General features: G+C 44.4%; 1 protein-coding gene across 4 annotated transcripts in view; it reads left to right on the top strand.

The window, feature by feature from the left end:
- dcn (decorin) overlaps positions 1–18,680 on the top strand; it is a 68,575-nt gene that overhangs the window by 36,816 nt on the left and 13,079 nt on the right. For all 4 annotated transcript variants that reach the window (XM_080191326.1, XM_080191327.1, XM_080191329.1 and 1 more), the window contains exon 3: positions 7,109–7,221. In XM_080191326.1, coding sequence (XP_080047452.1) covers positions 7,109–7,221 — 113 coding nt within the window. The remainder of the gene's footprint in view (positions 1–7,108; positions 7,222–18,680) is intronic.

The raw sequence follows: 18,680 nt of genomic DNA, 5'->3' as shown, positions 1-18,680 counted from the left end.
ATTTAGATAGGGAGAGTGAGCAGTGATGAGGGGATTTAGTTCGGGAGAACGAGCAGTGATGAGGGGATTTAGATAGGGAGAGTGAGCAGTGATGAGGGGATTTAGATAGGGAGAGTGAGCAGTGATGAGGGGAATTAGATAGGGAGAGTGAGCAGTAATGAGGGGATTTAGATAGGGAGAGTGAGCAGTGATGAGGGGATTTAGACAGGGAGAGTGTGCAGTGATGAGGGGATATAGATAGGGAGAGCGAGCAGTGATGGGGGGATTTAGATAGGGAGAGTGAACAGCGATGGGGGGATTTAGATAGGGAGAGTGAACAGTGATGGGGGGATTTAGATAGGGAGAACGAGCAGTGATGAGGGGATTTAGATAGGGAGAGTGAGCAGTGATGAGGGGATTTAGATAGGGAGAGTGAGCAGTGATGGGGGGATTTAGATAGGGAGAGTGAGCAGTGATGAGGGGATTTAGAGTGAGCAGTGATGAGGGGATTTAGATAGGGAGAGTGAGCAGTGATGGGGGGATTTAGATAGGGAGAGTGAACAGCGATGGGGGGATTTAGATAGGGAGAGTGAACAGCGATGGGGGGATTTAGATAGGGAGAGTGAATAGCGATGGGGGGATTTAGATAGGGAGAGTGAACAGTGATGAGGGGATTTAGATAGGGAGAGTGAACAGCGATGTGAGGATTTAGATAGGGAGAACGAGCAGTGATGAGGGATTTAGATAGGGAGAGTGAGCAGTGATGAGGGGATTTAGATAGGGAGAGTGAGCAGTGATGAGGGGATTTAGTTCGGGAGAACGAGCAGTGATGAGAGGATTTAGATAAGGAGAGCAGGACTTTCTGCCTTTGCCGTGCTTATTGCTCTCCAGTGATTTGGCGAGTCTATTAACTTTAGTGGAACTGGATGATCCCTCTGGCATACAGGGCCAGAAAATCCCAATGGAGAAACTGTTCCACATTGACGAGCATCAGTGACCAAAGGACAAAGATTTAAAAGAAAAATTTAAAATTTGCAATGAGAGAGGCGATGAGTATTATTGTTACTCAGTTATGGTCTGGAATGTGTTGTGATCTGGAATGTGATGAAAAAAGTTTAAATCATAATGTTTGGAAGGGAATTGGATAAATATTTGAAAAGGAGATATTTGTAGGACTTTGGGGATAGAGCATTTATATCATGTCTATTCCAAACACAGGACATTCCAAAGTACTTTAAAGTCATTGAACTATGCTTGAAGTGTAGGATGGGATCCAGTGGCATGCGGGAAAGTCGCCCTGATTTCCACTGGCAGTGGAGAGGGTGGAAACATACAATCCTTCACTTTCCAGCTTATTAGTTATGCATCAGGGAGGCACTGGGTGAGTCTCGTGGTGGGATGGGCAGGAAGTTGCCTGCCCCACATTTATCTCATAGGGCCTAAGTTCTGCTGCCATTTCTAAAAGGCACCTGGACAGACATTCAATCATTGCAGGTGAGGAGTGCTACACTACTCCTCCAGAGTCCTTGTGGCCACAGCTCGTATAGGAAAAGCCGGCAGATGTGGGCAACCACAACCCAGGACATGGGAGCACCTCGGGCATTGCCTTTCGTGCATCCCTGCATAAGGGCAGTGTCAGCAATACACCCATGCTCAGGCCAATGCCCTAAAGCAGTGGTCGGTGTTCACCAGTCCCTTGACCTTCTAGAGGTTGTGCTGCCTCTTGCTGTTCAAGCACTTGCTCCTCCTGGCCCTGTGCCAAACTACAATGCACCCCGTCTTCTCCCCATCTGATCAGAGCTGTTACCAAGGCAATGTGGCCTATTGAGTGAATCAGTGACATCTCAGTGCATCTTTGAACAAATTGAAGTGATACACTTAGTAAGCATGTCCTCTACAGGTTTCCCTCCATCTGAGAGTTAGAAGGCTAATGCTGAGCTCTCCACCTGTCAATCCTACCCCATGTTCTACCAGATTCTAAATGTGGACTTGCTACCCCACTGCATCCCACTTCCCCCTCTGACTGTGTCTGTTCGCTCTTGTTTTTATCCTTTTATGGCATGTGACCGTCACTCGTTAGGCCAGTGTTTATTGCCCATCCCTAATTGCCCTTGTGAAAGCAGTGGTGAGCTGCCTTCTTCAACTTTTGCAGTCCTATAGGCAGTACCTTGAGTTCTTATCCAAGGAGCCAAGCATCAATAGTACTGACCCTGCCTTATAAGATGCAACCCACTCTAGACATTCCCCCTCCCTTTCTCCTGTAATCCTGCCTCTCCTGTCCAGCTTTCACTCACTGTCCACCCTCTCCCTCTCCCCATCCCAGCCTTTGCCTGCCTGCTTTGTTCAGTCTTGGTGCAATGTTTGCTAACGCCACTCGAGTGAAGTTACACATTGCCTCCGAGAAGGAGAAAGCAACATTTATGGACCACCGCGGTGTGAAGAGGTGAAGCTCTGCCAGGCATGTGCCACTCACGTACAGTCATAAAACTGAATATACTAAATTCTCGCTGGCAAGACACTGGATTATAAAGGGTGAATTTCATGCTGATAAGGTGGCTTTCAATGAGCATGCAGGAGATGCTTTAATTCATGCAAATAGTGTTCCCAAATTGTTCATCGGGAAGGCTATAACCTGCCTTGAAAGTCGGGAATCAGTTTATCCCTCTCTTTGGAAACAGGTCTTTTGCCTCCTGTCAAATTAAGTGACCATCCCCAATCCCTCATCATGATTCCCACTGTTGGAGACACCAGAAAATGTTGCCCGTAGTGAATGTAGTGAAATGCAGCAGCCAATTCACAAAAAAGTGGCAGGAACTAGTGGGATACCTCCTTCAAAGAGTTGGAACAGCCTAATGGGCCAAATGGCCATGTTCTTTGCCATATGAATCTATGAGCTGTATTGGTTCCTCATTTCAGAATTGACACTGGCTTAACAAGATGAATCTCAGGGGAACATCTCACCGGTGAAACAATTTTGAGACAGGCCCACAGGCAAAACCCACACTTGCTCTTTCCCAGTTTTCAGTCAGCAGTTCGCCTTTTCCATCAGTTAACTCCAGCCCAGCATTTAGTCAGGTATCTCGCAGGCACATCACACAGACATTTCCTCCTGTCTCCAGTGGAGCAGCCTGACAGCTTTTGAACCGCCTGCTTCACTCCACTGGGAAGGACAGCTTTAATTGTTGAAGCCAGACTATGGCTCCAGGCTCTCAGCTAAATGAACCAAGCGTCTGATTCAGTTCAGACCTTGCTGAGTCTGGTTAATGCAAGTTTTGCCATCCCTTCCCCCACCAGCCCATATATTTTTAAGTCTGTTTCAAAGTATATCTCTCAAAGCTAACTCCTGACACACCAGTAAATGATCCTTTAGCCCGCATTTCTATGCAGAGGGAAATATGGGACGTGTAAAATTCAAAGGGAGGAGGGAAATAGACTGTGTGTGTTATATGAGGTGGACTGGTGGGAATTGACACAAACAAGTACCTGGTGTCCTCCAGCAATGTCAAAACACAAGGTAGCTGTCCACACAGTCATGGGTGGCCCTTCCCACCAGGATCTTCCGAACCTGTCGAAGGAGACCAACCCCCTTGTCATGCCAAAGGTCCTGGCACCTGGACGGGCAATCCATGCAAAACATCGTTGAGATTGGCAGGTATGGAAGTTCCCACCAGCAGAACTAGAGGGTATAGCCTCAAAATCAGAACGAGAGGGCACAGCCTCAAAATAAGGGCAGGGGGACAGTTTAGAACAGACTTGGGGAGGAACTTCTTTACTCAGAGGGTGGTGAATCTCTGGAATTCTCTGCCCATTGAAGTGGTGGAGGCTACCTCGTTGAATATGTTTAAGTCACGGGTAGATAGATTTCTGATAGATAAGGGAATTAAGGGTTATGGGGAGCAGGCAGGTAAGTGGAACTGATCCACTTCAGATCAGCCATGATCTTATTGAATGGCGGGGCAGGCTCAAAGGGCTAGATGGCTAACTCCTGCTCCTATTTCTTATGTTCTTACGTCAATGGTAAGCTACCATTGCTGCTGGAGAACACTGCGGGGTGGGATTGGAAGAATATCGGCCACATTTGTTTCCAAGATACAGGGTGGGATTTTCCAGCCCCATTAATGGGGTGGGGTGGGGTGGGGGCAACCATTGCAGGTGGGATGTGTGAAGTCAATCTTCAGTGTTCCCATGTCACCTATATGAATGTTGGCGCGACTGAGATGTTAGTCTGTTACCAACATGACTGGAAGAGAAGCAGAATTCAGGAATACTCTTAACTATTACACGGGATTCTTATCATTACTTTGAATGTTCCATTAACCCAAAGCCAGAAAAGCAATTGGCACTTACTAATTGCTTTTTAATTCTTGGATCATAGGCTTATTCAACACGTTATTATAGTTTCTGTCATTTGAACCATCTGTTATACATACATTCAGGTACATGGAGTTTGTTTCATTCTTTCACGGGATGTAGGTGTCACTGACGAGGCAAGCATTTGTTGCCCATCTCTAATTGCCCTTAAAATGAGTGGCTTTCTCAACTATTTCAGTGGGCAGTTAAGAGTCAACCACATTGTGTGAGTCTGGAGTCACATGTAGGCCAGACCAGGTAAGGACAGTAGATTTCCTTCCCTAAGGATCATTAGTGAATTTTTACAACAATCAATAATAGTTGTCCTGGTCACCATGACTGAGACTAGCTTTATAATCCTGATTTATTAATTGAAATGAAATTCCACCATCTGCTGTCATGGGATTCAAACCCACATTGCCAGGGCATTAGCCTGGGCTTCTGGATTACTAGGCCAGTGACATTAACACAATAGAAAACTTTGCTCAATCATTTTGCACAAATGCCTCAGCAAGTTTGCCATGAATTGTGGACTATTTTAAATAAATCCGACTAAACAAACTGATGGTCTTTGCTCCGGAGAGGATAAGACTGAGATCTTGAATATTATCAAGAGGTTCGATAGGGCATATGGAGAAAAGGTGGTTTCACTTGTAAGGTGAATCTAAAACTCGGGGCCACAAATCTGAGATAGTCATAATAGAACTGAAATGTCAGGGAGTTATGCTGAATCTTTATTGATTAGGGTATGGCATGCAATTCTGGTCTCTATATCATAAAAAAAGATATAGAGGCACCATCAAGGGTGCACAGAAGATTTACAAGGGCGATAGTAGAAATGTGTGGGTATAACACCAGGAAAGGATTAACAGGTTGGGTCTCTTTTCTCTTTAAAAAAAAATGACCAAGGGCCACAAATGTGAGATAGTCATTAATAGAATTGAAATGTCAGGTAGTTATGACGAGGGTTTTTAAAATGATAAACCTCTTGAAAGACTGGATACAAAGAGAATGTTTTTTCTTTTGGGAAGGAGCATATTTGGAGGCCACTAACACCAATAAATTCAACAGGGAATTCAGAAGAAATTTCTTCACCCAGAGAGTGGGGAAAATGTGGAAGTCACTCCCATAGCGAGTGGTTGATGTGTTTAAGGGGAAATAGAATAGAGAATTGCAATGATAGATTAGATGAGGAAAGATGGGAGGAGTCTTGAGTAGAACGCAAACACAGCATGGGCTGGTTGGTCCAAATGGCCTGTTTCTATTTATGGATAAATCCAATGGGGAATTCAGGATAAATTTTGGGTGAGATTCTCTGGTCTCCCCACAGTGTTTTATTCAGCGACGTGAGATGATGCACCATTTGCTGGTGGCGGGATCTCCTGGTCCTGCCACTGCTAATGGGATTTCCTATTGACGGCACTCTACACCGCTGCGAAACGCATGGCAGGGTGCGTCGTCAGTGGGACCAGGAGATCCGGCTGGCATGAACAGTTGGAAAGTTCCAGCTTTTATTACTCAGAGAGTGTTTAGAATGCTACAAGGAGTAGTTGTGGTGTATTTTACAGTTGCATTTAAGGGGGAGAGAGTTGAGTACATGAGGGAGAAAGGAGTAGGAAGATTAAATGAAAAAGGGCAGAAGGAGGCTCATATGTGGAGCATTAGCACAGGCCTAGGCCAGTTAAACCGAGTGGCCTGTTTCTGTGCTGTGAAACGCTATGTAAATCATGAGATACACTTCTTTTATCAACGTTTCATGTCTTCAATTAAATTAAATTTGTTTTTCATAAATCTACTTGATTTTCAAACCTGGGGCTATGTTGTTGGAGCATCTGTATAACATTAAATGAATTACACATTCTTGTAAGTGGACCATTATGTTCTGGGATACATGCTTTGCTTTGAGTTGTTCTGAGAAAGGAAAGTTTTGGGGGCTGGGGGTGCAGCTGGGAAATGGGTTGCTACTTTGGTTCGATAGTTTGGTTAACATACGCAAGGCTGAAGTGTCACAGCAAAATACCCTCCTGGCAATACTCAAACTAATATTCATTGCCAACTGTATGGACCTGCAGATAACAAGGCAGATAATACTCAGTGTTTACCGTCTCTGCTTGTCTGTAGCTAAAATAAATCAACTGATTTTAGAGACATGTATCCTAAAATCAGATGTGGAAAAGATTGGAGCTCAGAGTTAGGTTGCCCAGAGGCTGTAATTTAATCCTTTACTCGGCCCTGCTTTTCACATTGCTGACTGAATATCAATGTTCTTTCGTCGTCATTTCAGTGCAAGAGTGATGGTTTCTGACCCTAGCTGATTTATGTTGATTTTACACCATGCCAATTCTGCTGGAATGCTCTTTTACTTATTTCCATTGGTCCCGCCTATTCATGGCCATAATGCGCTATTGGAGGTGTCACCTATTGGGTGGATGTAAGAGATTGAATGCCACTGCTTTCAGCTGGGCAACTCTCCCTAGTTCCTCAACCAATATTTATTTATCCCTCACCTAACACCACTGCAGAAACAGAGTACCTGCTCTAAATCACACTGCAACTTGTGGGAGCTTGCTGTGTGCAAATTTGCTCCTATGTTTCCTGCATTGTAACAGTGTCTACATTTCTGATACTTCATTTAGTGTCAGCCTGGATTAAGCGCTTGCACGCAGAACTCGAATCTTCTAGGTGAGGTGCTGACACTTGAGCCGGGGTTGGTGCAAGTCTAAAAAGCGATGTGTAAACTTGTAAAAAGTGATGTCTTTCAAATTTTCTTTTGAAACAGGTCTGACCACAGTGCCCGAGAACATTCCCAAGGACACCACAATGCTTGATCTGCAGAACAACAAGATCACAGAGATAAAAGAAAATGACTTCAAGGACTTAAAGAACCTTAATGTAAGCCACCTCTCATTAGTGGCCTGTAGATCCTATTCCCAAGACAGTCAGCCTCACACAGAATTGCCTCTTGATATGTTTTCTTCAGTAGTGGGGTTGAGGTCTCGATCTTCACCATGATCTTCTCCCAATGCCACCTATCTTCCATTATCTGAGAGGACTGCCCCCCTAAATCTGGGTCCACTTCAGGCCCGACATCCTTGCTTACTGGTCGCATAGTGTTGTGGGGAAATGGGAGAGAGGGTAGGAGCAGCCTGTTGGTCTGCTCTTGGGCCTAAACAGGGCATCAATTGCTTAGATAAAAGCAAAATACTGCGGATGCTGGACTCTGAAACAAGAACAGAAAATGCTAGAAAATCTCAGTGGGTCTGACAGTATTTGTGGGGAGAGAATAGAGCTAATGTTTCAAATCTAGATGGACATTGCAATTGCTGAGTGGAGCCACAGAACAATAAAATCCCTACAGTGCAGAAAGAGGAAACCCAGCCCATCGATTCTGTGCTCAATCTCCGAAACAGCATCGAACCCAGGCCCTCCCTTCTGCCCTTCCCTGTAACCCCATGTATTAATTCACCTAACCTACAGATTTTTGCACACTAAAGGGCAATTTAGCATGGCCAATCCACCTAATCTACACATCCAGAGGAAACCCACACAGACACCCAAGGCTGGAATTGAACCCAGTTCCATGGCGCTGTGAGGCAGCAGTGCTAACCACTGTGCCACAGTGTTATCCAGTGGGAATGTTCAATACCTCTCTTCCACGGTTATGCCTCTGTTCAGATGTTCCCAAAGGAGGAGCACATGTTGTCCCCAGCTATGCTTGATTGGTGGACACATGAAGAACTGGAATGCATTGAAGACTTAAGGAAACAAAATTAAATTGTTAAATTATTTTTCTAGTGAGTTTTGTCATCATTTGGAACTTTAATTTGTACCACTGTAATAAGGGACTCATAGGTTTAAATGTTCTTGTGCTGATCATTTATCATCCTTGCTGATTGGTTAACGGAGTCAAACTAGCTTCAACTTGTCTTTGCAAAGGAATGTTCTTACTGCAGTCTCTCTTTGTTTCAACGTGTAGGTTACAGTGGTGGAGTGGTTACGTTACTGGGCAAGTAATGCTGTGACCTTAAGCAATAATTACAGTACATTCAAATCCTCTCCACAGTCATTTGGGAATTTAAATTGAGTTTTAAAAAGACCTGGCAATACAAAGCTGCAGGGCATGAGTAAAAGTGAAAAGTGTTGGACTGTCGGGAAAAAGAAACAATCTGGTTTGCTGAAGTCCTTTGGTGGAAGAAACTTGATCCAATCATTTTAAAACATTTGGTCAAGGCACAGCCACCATTTATTGCTCTTGAGAAGATGGTGATGCTGTACTCCATGCGGTGGAGGTACATCCACAGTGCTGTTGGGTATGAGGGAATGGAATATTTCACACCTAAAGGGCAAAGCTTTAACATTGGCAGGGATGAAAGTGAATAATAGTGGATTATTTATTAATCTTTCATGGGATGTGGGCATCATTGGCAAGGCCAGCATTTATTGCCCATCCATAACTGCCCTTGAAGTGAATGTCTTGCTTGGTCATTTCAAAGGGCAGTCAAGAGTCAACCATATTGCTATAGCTCTGAAGGCACATGTAGACTAGACCAAGTAAGGACAGCGCATTTCCTTCCCTAAAGGACATTAGTGAACCAGATGCCAGTCAATAGTAGTTTTCATGTTCACCATTACTGAGACTAGCTTTATATTCCAGATTTATTAATTGAATTTAAATTCTATTAGCTGCCATAGTGGGATTTGAACCCGTGTCCCCAAGACATTAGCCTGGGCCTCAGAATTGCTGTGCCAATGAATGCCACTTTGTAATTGTCTCAGACTGTGCACCCTACGTGCCTCATTCCACTCTCCTGTGACTTTCCACTGATGGCAATGGATAGAAATATTTAATGGTTCATATAACGGAAAGCAAATTGTCCCTATCAAAACCCCTGTCCAGCTGGAAGGTTTGATGCACAGATATCCTTCTCCAGCTCTCTAACTAGTTCCTGGTGAATACTGGGGGGTGGAAGGCAGGGGGTTTTGTGGCATTGTCATTTTGTTGTGGTCTTTTGTGCTCTGTTCAGCCTTCAGTGACAAAGCGGCCCATTTATATTGCAAGTCACTAACTGTGGGCGATTCTTTCTTCCCACTGCCTTTATTGTTGAGCACAAAGTGGCTTTCCCTGAGTCAAATCAATTCTGAGCTGTCCTCCATTACTGGTACAAGGTATCATTCTCTCATTTAAGTATGAGCCGTCATTCAATGAGCCAGCATAGGGCCTATGTACCACTGGTTTCTGTGGTTCTCCTTAACAGATCCCAACCCCCCCCCCCCCCCACCACCACCAACTCCCCCACCACACCCGCACTCCCCTGGCCCATCACAGGACCACCCATAACATTCCTGTCAGGTACCATCCCATGTACACATTCCCAACCCCGGCCTATGTACCTCCACCACCTATGTACCTCCCCGTGCCAAGCCACTTGTGCATATGCTATCAAACAGGTAATGCACCATTGTATCATTTACTAATGAGCTTGACTTTCTGGCCTCCTCAAACTTGCTTTGCTTCCAAAGGATTATTTTTTCCCAAACATTTATCCCATACATATAGCCATTTACCTGTAAGTGACCACTTCCTGTTAATTCCTTTCTGGCGTCACTTCCATGCCCTAACCCCTTGCCAAGCTGCCTCCTATATACTTAAACAAAGTTAGTGGGAGTACTGTTATTATTGCAAATGGCCTACAGGATTTAGCAGGAACAGGCCCTTAGGAGTAACAATAATTGCAATTGACACCAAACAGCTCTGGCCTGATATCAGAACCTTTGCTGCTGATGTAGTGTGCAGTCACCTTCAATTCAAATCAGTAAAGCAATCAAGAGGCAGGAACATTGGAGTAGAATGGGCCAATATTCCCAGGCATTTGAGAGAATGCCAGGAAATCTCACTGAAATCTTACCCTGACAAGAGTACGGCTACTTTGGAGGAAATATTTCTTCACTGGAAGGGTTGTGAATAGTTTGGGATTCTCGAGCGAACTGTGACAGCACAGACATTGAGTTCAGACAGAGGTTATTGATTTTTGGGCACCTCAAGGATTTAAGGAGGAAGGCAGCAAAATGGAGTTGAGGTCGGAGATCAGCTATGATCTTTGGCAGAGCAGGTTCCAGAGGACAAAAGAGCCACTCTTCTTTCTTGTGTTCATAAACAGCTCCAATTTATCTCTTAATCAAGTGTCCTCTGGACTAATTCATTGAAGATTAATTAAACCAAAAGACACATGATTAGCAAGGAGAGACATCCGCCTCCTATTTTTTTGCAGCACAGTGGCACAGTGGTTAGCACTGCTGTCTCAGAATGCTAGGCACCCAGCTTTGATCACTGTCTGTGTGGAGTTTGCACGTTCTCGGCATGTCTGCATGGATTTCCTCTGGATGCTCCGGTTTCCTCCCATACTCCAAAAGACATGCTGGTTAGGTTCATTGGCCATGATAAGTCCTCCTCAGTGTACCCGAATAGGTGCCGGAGTTTTCACAGTAACTGTTAATGTAAGCCTACTCGTGGCAGTAATAGATAAACTTAGTAAACTAAACTTTGCCTGCACCTGAAGCACCAAAGGCATAAGTGAGATAACTTAGTCCATGTTCAAGCACCCGTCTCAGAGTGCAGAATTCAATAGGGTTAAAACTCGGATTAGCCATGTTTCTAGAGGTTTCATCATGTGTTGGCCATGGCATTTCCAAATCTAATATCACACTGTTTTTCTATTAATTAATACTTGAGTCACCAAACATCAGTAAAATGCACTTTTTTAAGTGAAAAATATTAGTGCCTGTAGGCATTTTATTTCAAACCAAGCAGTATTCTGAATCATTAGCCTTTAGCATAGCTAGAATTTCGTTATGCAATGTCTAATTATTTAATTCAAACCTATTACGTAAGAACATAAGAACATAAGAAATAGGAGGAGTAGGCCATCTAGCCCTTTGAGCCTGCCCCGCCATTCAATAAGATCATGGCTGATCTGAAGTGGCTCAGTTCCACTTTCCTGCTTTCTCCCCATAACCCTTAATTCCCCTGTCTATCAAAAACCTATCTACCCGTGACTTAAATATATTTAGCAAGGTAGCCTCCACCACAACAACGGGCAGAGCATTCCAGAGACTCACCACCCTTTGAGTGAAGAAGTTCCTCCTCAACTCTGTTCTAAACTGCACCCCCCTTATCTTGAGGCTGTGCCCTCTAGTCCTGCTGTCCTTTCTGAGCGGGAAGAATCTCTCCACCTCTACCCTATCCATCCCCTTCATTATCTTATACGTCTTTATAAGATGCCCCCTCATCCTTCTAAACTCCAACGAGTACAAACCCAGTCTATTCAGCCTCTCTTCATAATCCAACCCCCTCATCTCTGGTATCAGCCTAGTGAACCTCCTCTGCACTCCCTCCAAGGCCAAAATATCCTTGCGCAAGTGCGGTGACCAAAACTGCACACAGTACTCCAGCTGCGGCCTCACCAGTGCCCTGTACAGTTGCAGCAAGACCTCCCTGCTTTTATATTCAATCCCCCTTGCTATAAAGGCCAGCATCCCATTTGCCTTCCTGATCACCTGCTGCACCCCCAGGTCCCTCTGCACCGTAGCATGCTGCAGCTTTTCTCCCTTCAAATAGTAATCTTTCCTACTATTATTCCTGCCAAAGTGGATAACCTCACACTTGCTAACATTGTACTCCATCTGCCAGGTCCTCGCCCACTCGCTTAGCCTATCTAGATCCTTCTGCAGACTTTCCACACCCTCTGCACAATTTGCTTTTCCACTTATCTTTGTGTCATCAGCAAATTTCGACAACCTACACTCAGTCCCCTCCTCCAGATCATCTATATAAATGGTAAATAGTTGAGGTCCCAGCACCGATCCCTGGGGCACTCCACTAGTCACCAACCGCCAATCAGAATAGCATCCATTGATACCAACTCTCTGCCTCCTATTAGACAATCAATCCTCTATCCATGCTAACACCTTACCGCCAACTCCATGCCCCCTAACCTTCTGAAGCAACCTTTTGTGCGGCACCTTATCAAACGCCTTCTGAAAATCGAGAAACACCACATCCACCGGTTCCCCTCTGTCTACCGCACTAGTCACATCCTCATAGAATTCCAATAAATTCGTCAGACACGACTTCCCCTTAACAAATCCATGCTGCGTCTGCTCTATCAAACAATTCTTCTCAAGGTGCCTTGCTATTTCTTCTTTGATGACGGATTCAAGCATTTTTCCCACAACAGACGTTAAACTAACCGGCCTATAATTCCCTGCCTTTTGCCTGCTACCCTTTTTAAACAGCAGCGTAACATTAGCCGTTTTCCAATCTTCCGGCACTTCCCCGGAATCCAGCAAGGTTTGGAAAATAATCACAAAGGCATCTGCTTTCACCTCTGCCATTTCCTTCAGAATTGGATTGAGAACTGGATGGGCAATAGGAGGCAGAGGGTAGTTGTGGAGGGGACCTTGTCGGGCTGGAGGCCAGTGACCAGTGGTGTGCCGCAGGGCTCAGTACTGGGACCTCTCCTCTTTGTAGTATACATAAACGACTTGGAAGAAGCGTAAGTGGTGTGATCAGCAAGTTTGCGGATGACACCAAGATGGCGGGGTTGGCGGATACTGAAGTGGAATGTCAGGTGATACAACAGGATATAGATAGGTTGGTGCATTGGGCAGATAGGTGGCAGATGGAATTTAATCCTGACAAATGCGAGGTGATGCATTTTGGAAGGAATAATGCAGAGAGGAGCTATGTGATAAAAGGTAGACCGATTAGGAGTGTAGAAATACAGAGGGACCTGGGAGTGCAGGTTCACAGGTCTATGAAGGTTGCGACACAAGTGGAGAAGGTTGTTAGGAAGGCTTATAGAATGCTAGCCTTTATAGGAAGGGGTATAGAGTATAAAAGCTGCAGTCTAATGCTTCAGTTGTACAGAACGTTGGTTAGACCGCATTTGGAGTACTGCGTCCAGTTCTGGTCACCTTACTACCGGAAGGACGTGGAGTCTCTGGAGAGGGTGCAGAGGAGGTTTACCAGGATGTTGCCTAGCATGGAGGGACTGGGTTACAAGGAAAGGTTGGAGAAACTGGGACTTTTCTCCTTGGAAAGACGGAGATTGAGGGGGGCATGATAGAGGTATATAAGATACTGAAGGGAATAGATAGAGTCAACAGTGAGAGACTGCTCCCTAGACTGGGTACAAATACGAGAGGTCATGATTTAAGGGTGAGGGGGGAGAGGTATAATTTGGATGTGAGAGGAAGGTTCTTTACGCAGAGGGTCGTGGGGGTATGGAACGCGCTACCGAGTAAGGTGGTGGAGGCGGGAATGTTGGACTCGTTTAAGGTTCAGTTAGACAGACACATGAGCGAAACGAGGATGGAGGGTTATAGTAGGGGCTATTAAATAAGGTCAGATCCTCGGGAGACACCGGAAATGCAGACTTGTAAGTTAACGTTTTTTGTCTTTTTATTCCGCAGGTGGAGGTCCACCTCGTTGTCAAACGAGGGGCATGCACACGGTGGGTCGTGCGTGGGCTGCTCTTGGAGGTTCCGGGAGTGGCCTAGTACTTCGTGTCGGTGTGTGTGCTTGATCCTGGACCGGTAGATGGGCGCCGCAACAGCTCAGTGACTAGCACTGCTAGCTGTGCAGATACATGGATTTGGGCCTGTGTCTGTGGGAGTTTGTGCACTCTCCCTGTGGTTGCGTGGGTTTCCTCCGGGCGCTCTGGTTTCCTCCCACACCCCAAAGATGTGCTCTTAGGCTGATTGGGTTACCAAATTGACACTATTCTCCCCTGAATCTGGCTAAGTTAGGGGTTCCATTCGTAGACACGCAGGGTAGAATAGGTGTAGGGTGATGCGGCGGCACGGGCTCATTGGGCCGAAGGGCCTGTTTCCCGTGCTGGGTTGTTCTTTGTTCTTTGTTCTAACCCTGGGATGCATTCCATCCGGTCCCAGGGACTTGTCCATCATCAGTCCTGCTAGCTGATCAAGCACTGCCTCTCTAGTGACAGTGATTGCATTCAGGCCCTCAACTCCTACCATCCTCCTATCTTTAATACCCGGCAAACTATTCGCGTCCTCCTCCGTGAAGACCGAGGCAAAAAACTTATTTAAGGCCTCAGCCATTTCCTCATCCCCCATCACTAAATCCCCCCTCTCATCCTCTGAGGGTCCAACATTCACCCTAGCCAGCCTCCTCCTCTTTACATATTTATAAAAACTCTTACTATCCTTTTTTATATTTAGTGCTAATTTAGCTTCATAGTCTATCCTTCCTTTCTTTATCATCTTCTTCGTCAATCTTTGTTGATTTTTAAACCTCTCCCAATCTTCTACTCGCCCACTACTTTTAGCCACTCTAAACGCATCAGCTTTTAATTTAATACTTTCCTTTAATTCCGTCGATAACCACGGCTGATTATCCCTTCTCCTACGATCCTTCTTTACCATTGGAATAAATTTCTGCTGAGCACCAAAAAAGATCTCCTTAAAGATCCTCCATTGTTCCTCAGCAGTCCTACTGACCAAAAACACGAATTACAGAAGATTTTACCTACTCGAGAGTGAGGAATGGTATATAGAGGACCCCTGCTTTTCCTGATTTATATTAATAATCTAGACCTAGGTGCAGACGGCACAATTTCAACTTTTGAAGATGATGCAAGACTTGGAGGTATTGTGAATTGGGAAGGATAGATTTCAAGAGGATATAGATAGGCCGGGTGGAATGGGTAGACATGTGGAGAGAATTGTGAAGTGATATGTTTTGATCAAAGAGTGATGAAAGGAGGCAGAAAATAACGAGTAAAATTCTAAAAGAAATGCAGAAGCAGAGGAACTGAATGTATACGTGCATAAATCGTTCAAGATACACTAAGTACAAAAACAAGTAAGTTATGAACCTTCATAAAACACTGGTTTAGCCTCAACAGGAAGGATATGAAGGTTTTAGAAAGGGTGCAGAAAAGGTTTACAAGAAAGGTTCCAAGGATGACAGACTTCAGTTATGTGGACAGATTGGAGAAGCTGGGACTGTTCCTGGGTGAAGAGAAGGTTGAAAGGGGTTTTTTAGACATGTTCAAAATCACGAGGAGTCTGGACAGTGTAAATGGGGAGGAACTGTTCATATCAGCAGAAGGTTGAGAATCCGAAGATGATTAACAAAAGGAGCAGAAGCAACGTGAGGATAAACCTCTTTATGCAACAAATGGTTTGAATCTGATATGCACTGCCTGCGTGTGTGGTGGAGACAGATTCAGTGTGGTTTTCAAAAGGGAACTGGATTATTATCTGGAGAAAATAAATTACATGGCTACAGGGAAAAGGTTGAGGAGTGGAATATAATGTTCAATTCTGGTTGCCACACCTCCAGAAGGATGTGGAGGCTTTTAGAGGATACAGAAAAGAATTACCTGGGTATTGCCTGTTATGGAGGGCATTAGCTATGAGGAGAGGTTGGAGAAACTCGGTTTGTTCTCACTGGAATGACGGAGGTTGAGGGGTGACCTGATTGAAGTCTACAAGATTATGAGAGGCATGGACAGAGTCGATAGTCAGAAGCTTTTTCCCAGGGTGGAAGAGTCAATTGCTAAGGGGCACAGATTCAAGGTGTGAGGGGCAAGGTTCTTTGGTCTTTGTTCTTTGAATGGGACTGGCTGAGTTGCTGTTGCAGAGAATTGATGCAGTGATAGTGTGCTGAATGGCCTCCTTCTTTGCTGTAAGTATTCTAGTTACGTTGTAACAGTTATTGTTCCCCAAAAGTATTCCAACGGCTGTGGAGAGCTTTGGGACATCTCATAAAAGGCATTATTATAAATGCATGTCTTTCTTTTTAAGAGAAATGAGCTCCAATAGAATAAAAGCCATGGGAAGCACTGGAGGTAACCTCCGGCAGGATGCAATCTGAAAACAACAACTTCATGTCTGTCATTTACTCTCAGCACCAAGGTACCTATAATAAAATTCAGATGGGGGCTACACTAACTGGTTTCCTCTGTGGCTCCATAAAGACTATACCAGCAAAGTTCTAAAAAACTGTTTATAGGTATTGGGTAGAAGGTCATTAGTCAGTATTTTATTCTGTTGCACGAATCTAGGCTTTGTTGGAATTAGAGGTTTAGCTTCATTAAGGCCAAAAGAATGATCCAAAATTCCTTTATGCCAACATTATTTTTATAAGCTGTTCTTTTTTAAAATTGTACATTTGAGGCCAGAGGCAGATTTCACAGTGAGTTGTAAACACATTCCATTAACTGACACTAATGATGTCAGTGTAAATAGCAAATAGAGAAAAATGTTGCCCCCATATAATCCTTCTATATTCGCTCACAGAGTAAGTTCCTTATCTCAGCCAGCTACAGGGCCAGGTTGAGCAAAGGTGAGGTGCAACTCTAGAGAGAGGGAGGGAGAATCAGGGAATGTGTTAACTCAAAGCTCCTTGTAACACATTGATCAAACTGGGATCAAAAAGTGCCTGGGAATGGCTTGCTTGGTCATGTTGTGTCAGGAATGGTGCCAAGGACACTCAGGATACTAAATGAGGCTAAATGATCAATTCTATTTGAGGTGAGTAATCAGTATGTCAAATTAGCAGCAAACAATTGTGCACAATAATCAGCCTGGGAGAGACTATTATCCATAATCAGCTGATGAATGTGTGAGGGAGAAATGTTAGCCACGGCACAAAGAGAACTCCCCTGCTCTTCTTTAAACATCACCAAGGGATGTCCTCTTTAGAGAGAGCAGAGAGGGCCTCAGCGAAAAGACAATGCTCCCACAATACCCTACAGTTATGATAAATCCACCTTCTTCCGTCAGAAAAAAGATACAAAAGTCTGAGGTCACATACCAAGCGACTCAAGAATAGCTTCTTCTCTGCTGCCATCAGAGTTTTGAATGCATTAAGTTGATCTTTCTCTACACCCTAACTATAACTGCAACAGTACATTCTGTACTTTCTCGTTTCCTTCTCTATGAATGGTATAATTTGTGTATAACGCACAAGAAACAATACTTTTCACTGTATACTAATACATGTGAAAATAATAAATCAAATCAAATCAAATAAATCGACCAGGTGCTTGACCTTTTGGCTTACCATAAGAACATAAAAGATCAGAGCGGGAGTAGACCATTCGGACCATTGAGCCTGCTCTGTCATTCAATGAGATCATGATTGTTCTGATCGCAGCCTCAGCTCCACTTTCCTGTCTGCCCCATAACCCTTAACTCTCTCTTGTCGATCAAGAATCTATCTAACTCAGCCTTGAAAAGATTCAATGATCCTGTCCCTGCTGCTCTCTGGGGAAGAGAATTCCAAGGATTAATGACCCTGCACTGCTGTTTGCATTCAGCAATGATGGAAAACTAGCCTCAGCATTCCAAATTCGATCAGAGATTCTCCACTTCATGGATGCCCCCTCACAGGTGAGATAACAGAATAGCAGCTGTTTGCTCGCTGGAGGTAAGACATATCTGTGTGCCATTTTGGTCTCCATGGGCACGACCTTCTGGCTCTTCATGCCAGTGAGATTGTCTGGTCCCATCTATAATCACCCCTGCTGTGGGTTTCCTGACGGTGTGGGCTGCAGTCAATGGGAAATCCCATTGACAATGACGGAACTAGAAGATACCACCACTGAACAATGGCGCGCCCCCTCCTGCGTTGAAGCCAGAGAATCCCAGCACATATTTAAGGATGTATGTAAATACATTGGAGGCGGTCCAGAGGAGGTTTATTGGATTGATACCTGACATGAGTGACTTGTTTTCAAGGCTTGTTTCCACTGGAGTTTACAGGAGTAAAGGGTGATTTGATTCAAGTATATAAGATCTTAAACAGTATTGACAAGGTGGATGTGGAAAGGATGTTTCCTCTTGTGGGTGAGTCCAGAACTAGGGGACACTGCTTTAAAATTAGGGCCTGTCCTTTACAGGCAGAGATGAGGAAACATTTTTTTCTCTCAGAAGGTTGTATGACTTTGGAGCACTCTGCTCAAAGGTGGTGAAGATAATGTCATTGAATATTTTAAAGGTAGTAGTAGGTAGATTCTTGTCAGGCAAGGGACCACAGATAATCAGGTAGATGGGAATGTGGAATTCAAAACACAAAGAGATCAGCCATAATCTTTTTGAATGGTGGAACAGGCTCGAGGAGCCAAATGGCCTTCTTCTGCTTTTAATTGGCATGTTTGTAACTCAGAAGTAGAATCTTTTGATAAAGAAGAGGTAACATGTATATCTTCATATCTTCTCCTGAATCCAATCAGGTAATTATAGGCAGCTAGGAGCAGTAGATAAGTTTTTTTTTAAGAATTGCTCAGACACATAGGCCATTCAGCCCATCTGGTTCATGT

The sequence above is a fragment of the Carcharhinus amblyrhynchos genome, chromosome 6, assembly GCF_965287045.1.
Source record: "Carcharhinus amblyrhynchos chromosome 6, sCarAmb.v2.hapA, whole genome shotgun sequence".
Classification (NCBI taxonomy): domain Eukaryota; kingdom Metazoa; phylum Chordata; class Chondrichthyes; order Carcharhiniformes; family Carcharhinidae; genus Carcharhinus; species Carcharhinus amblyrhynchos.
The sequence above is the reverse complement of the archived record's forward strand: the minus strand, read 5'-3'. Positions and strand labels throughout refer to the sequence as shown.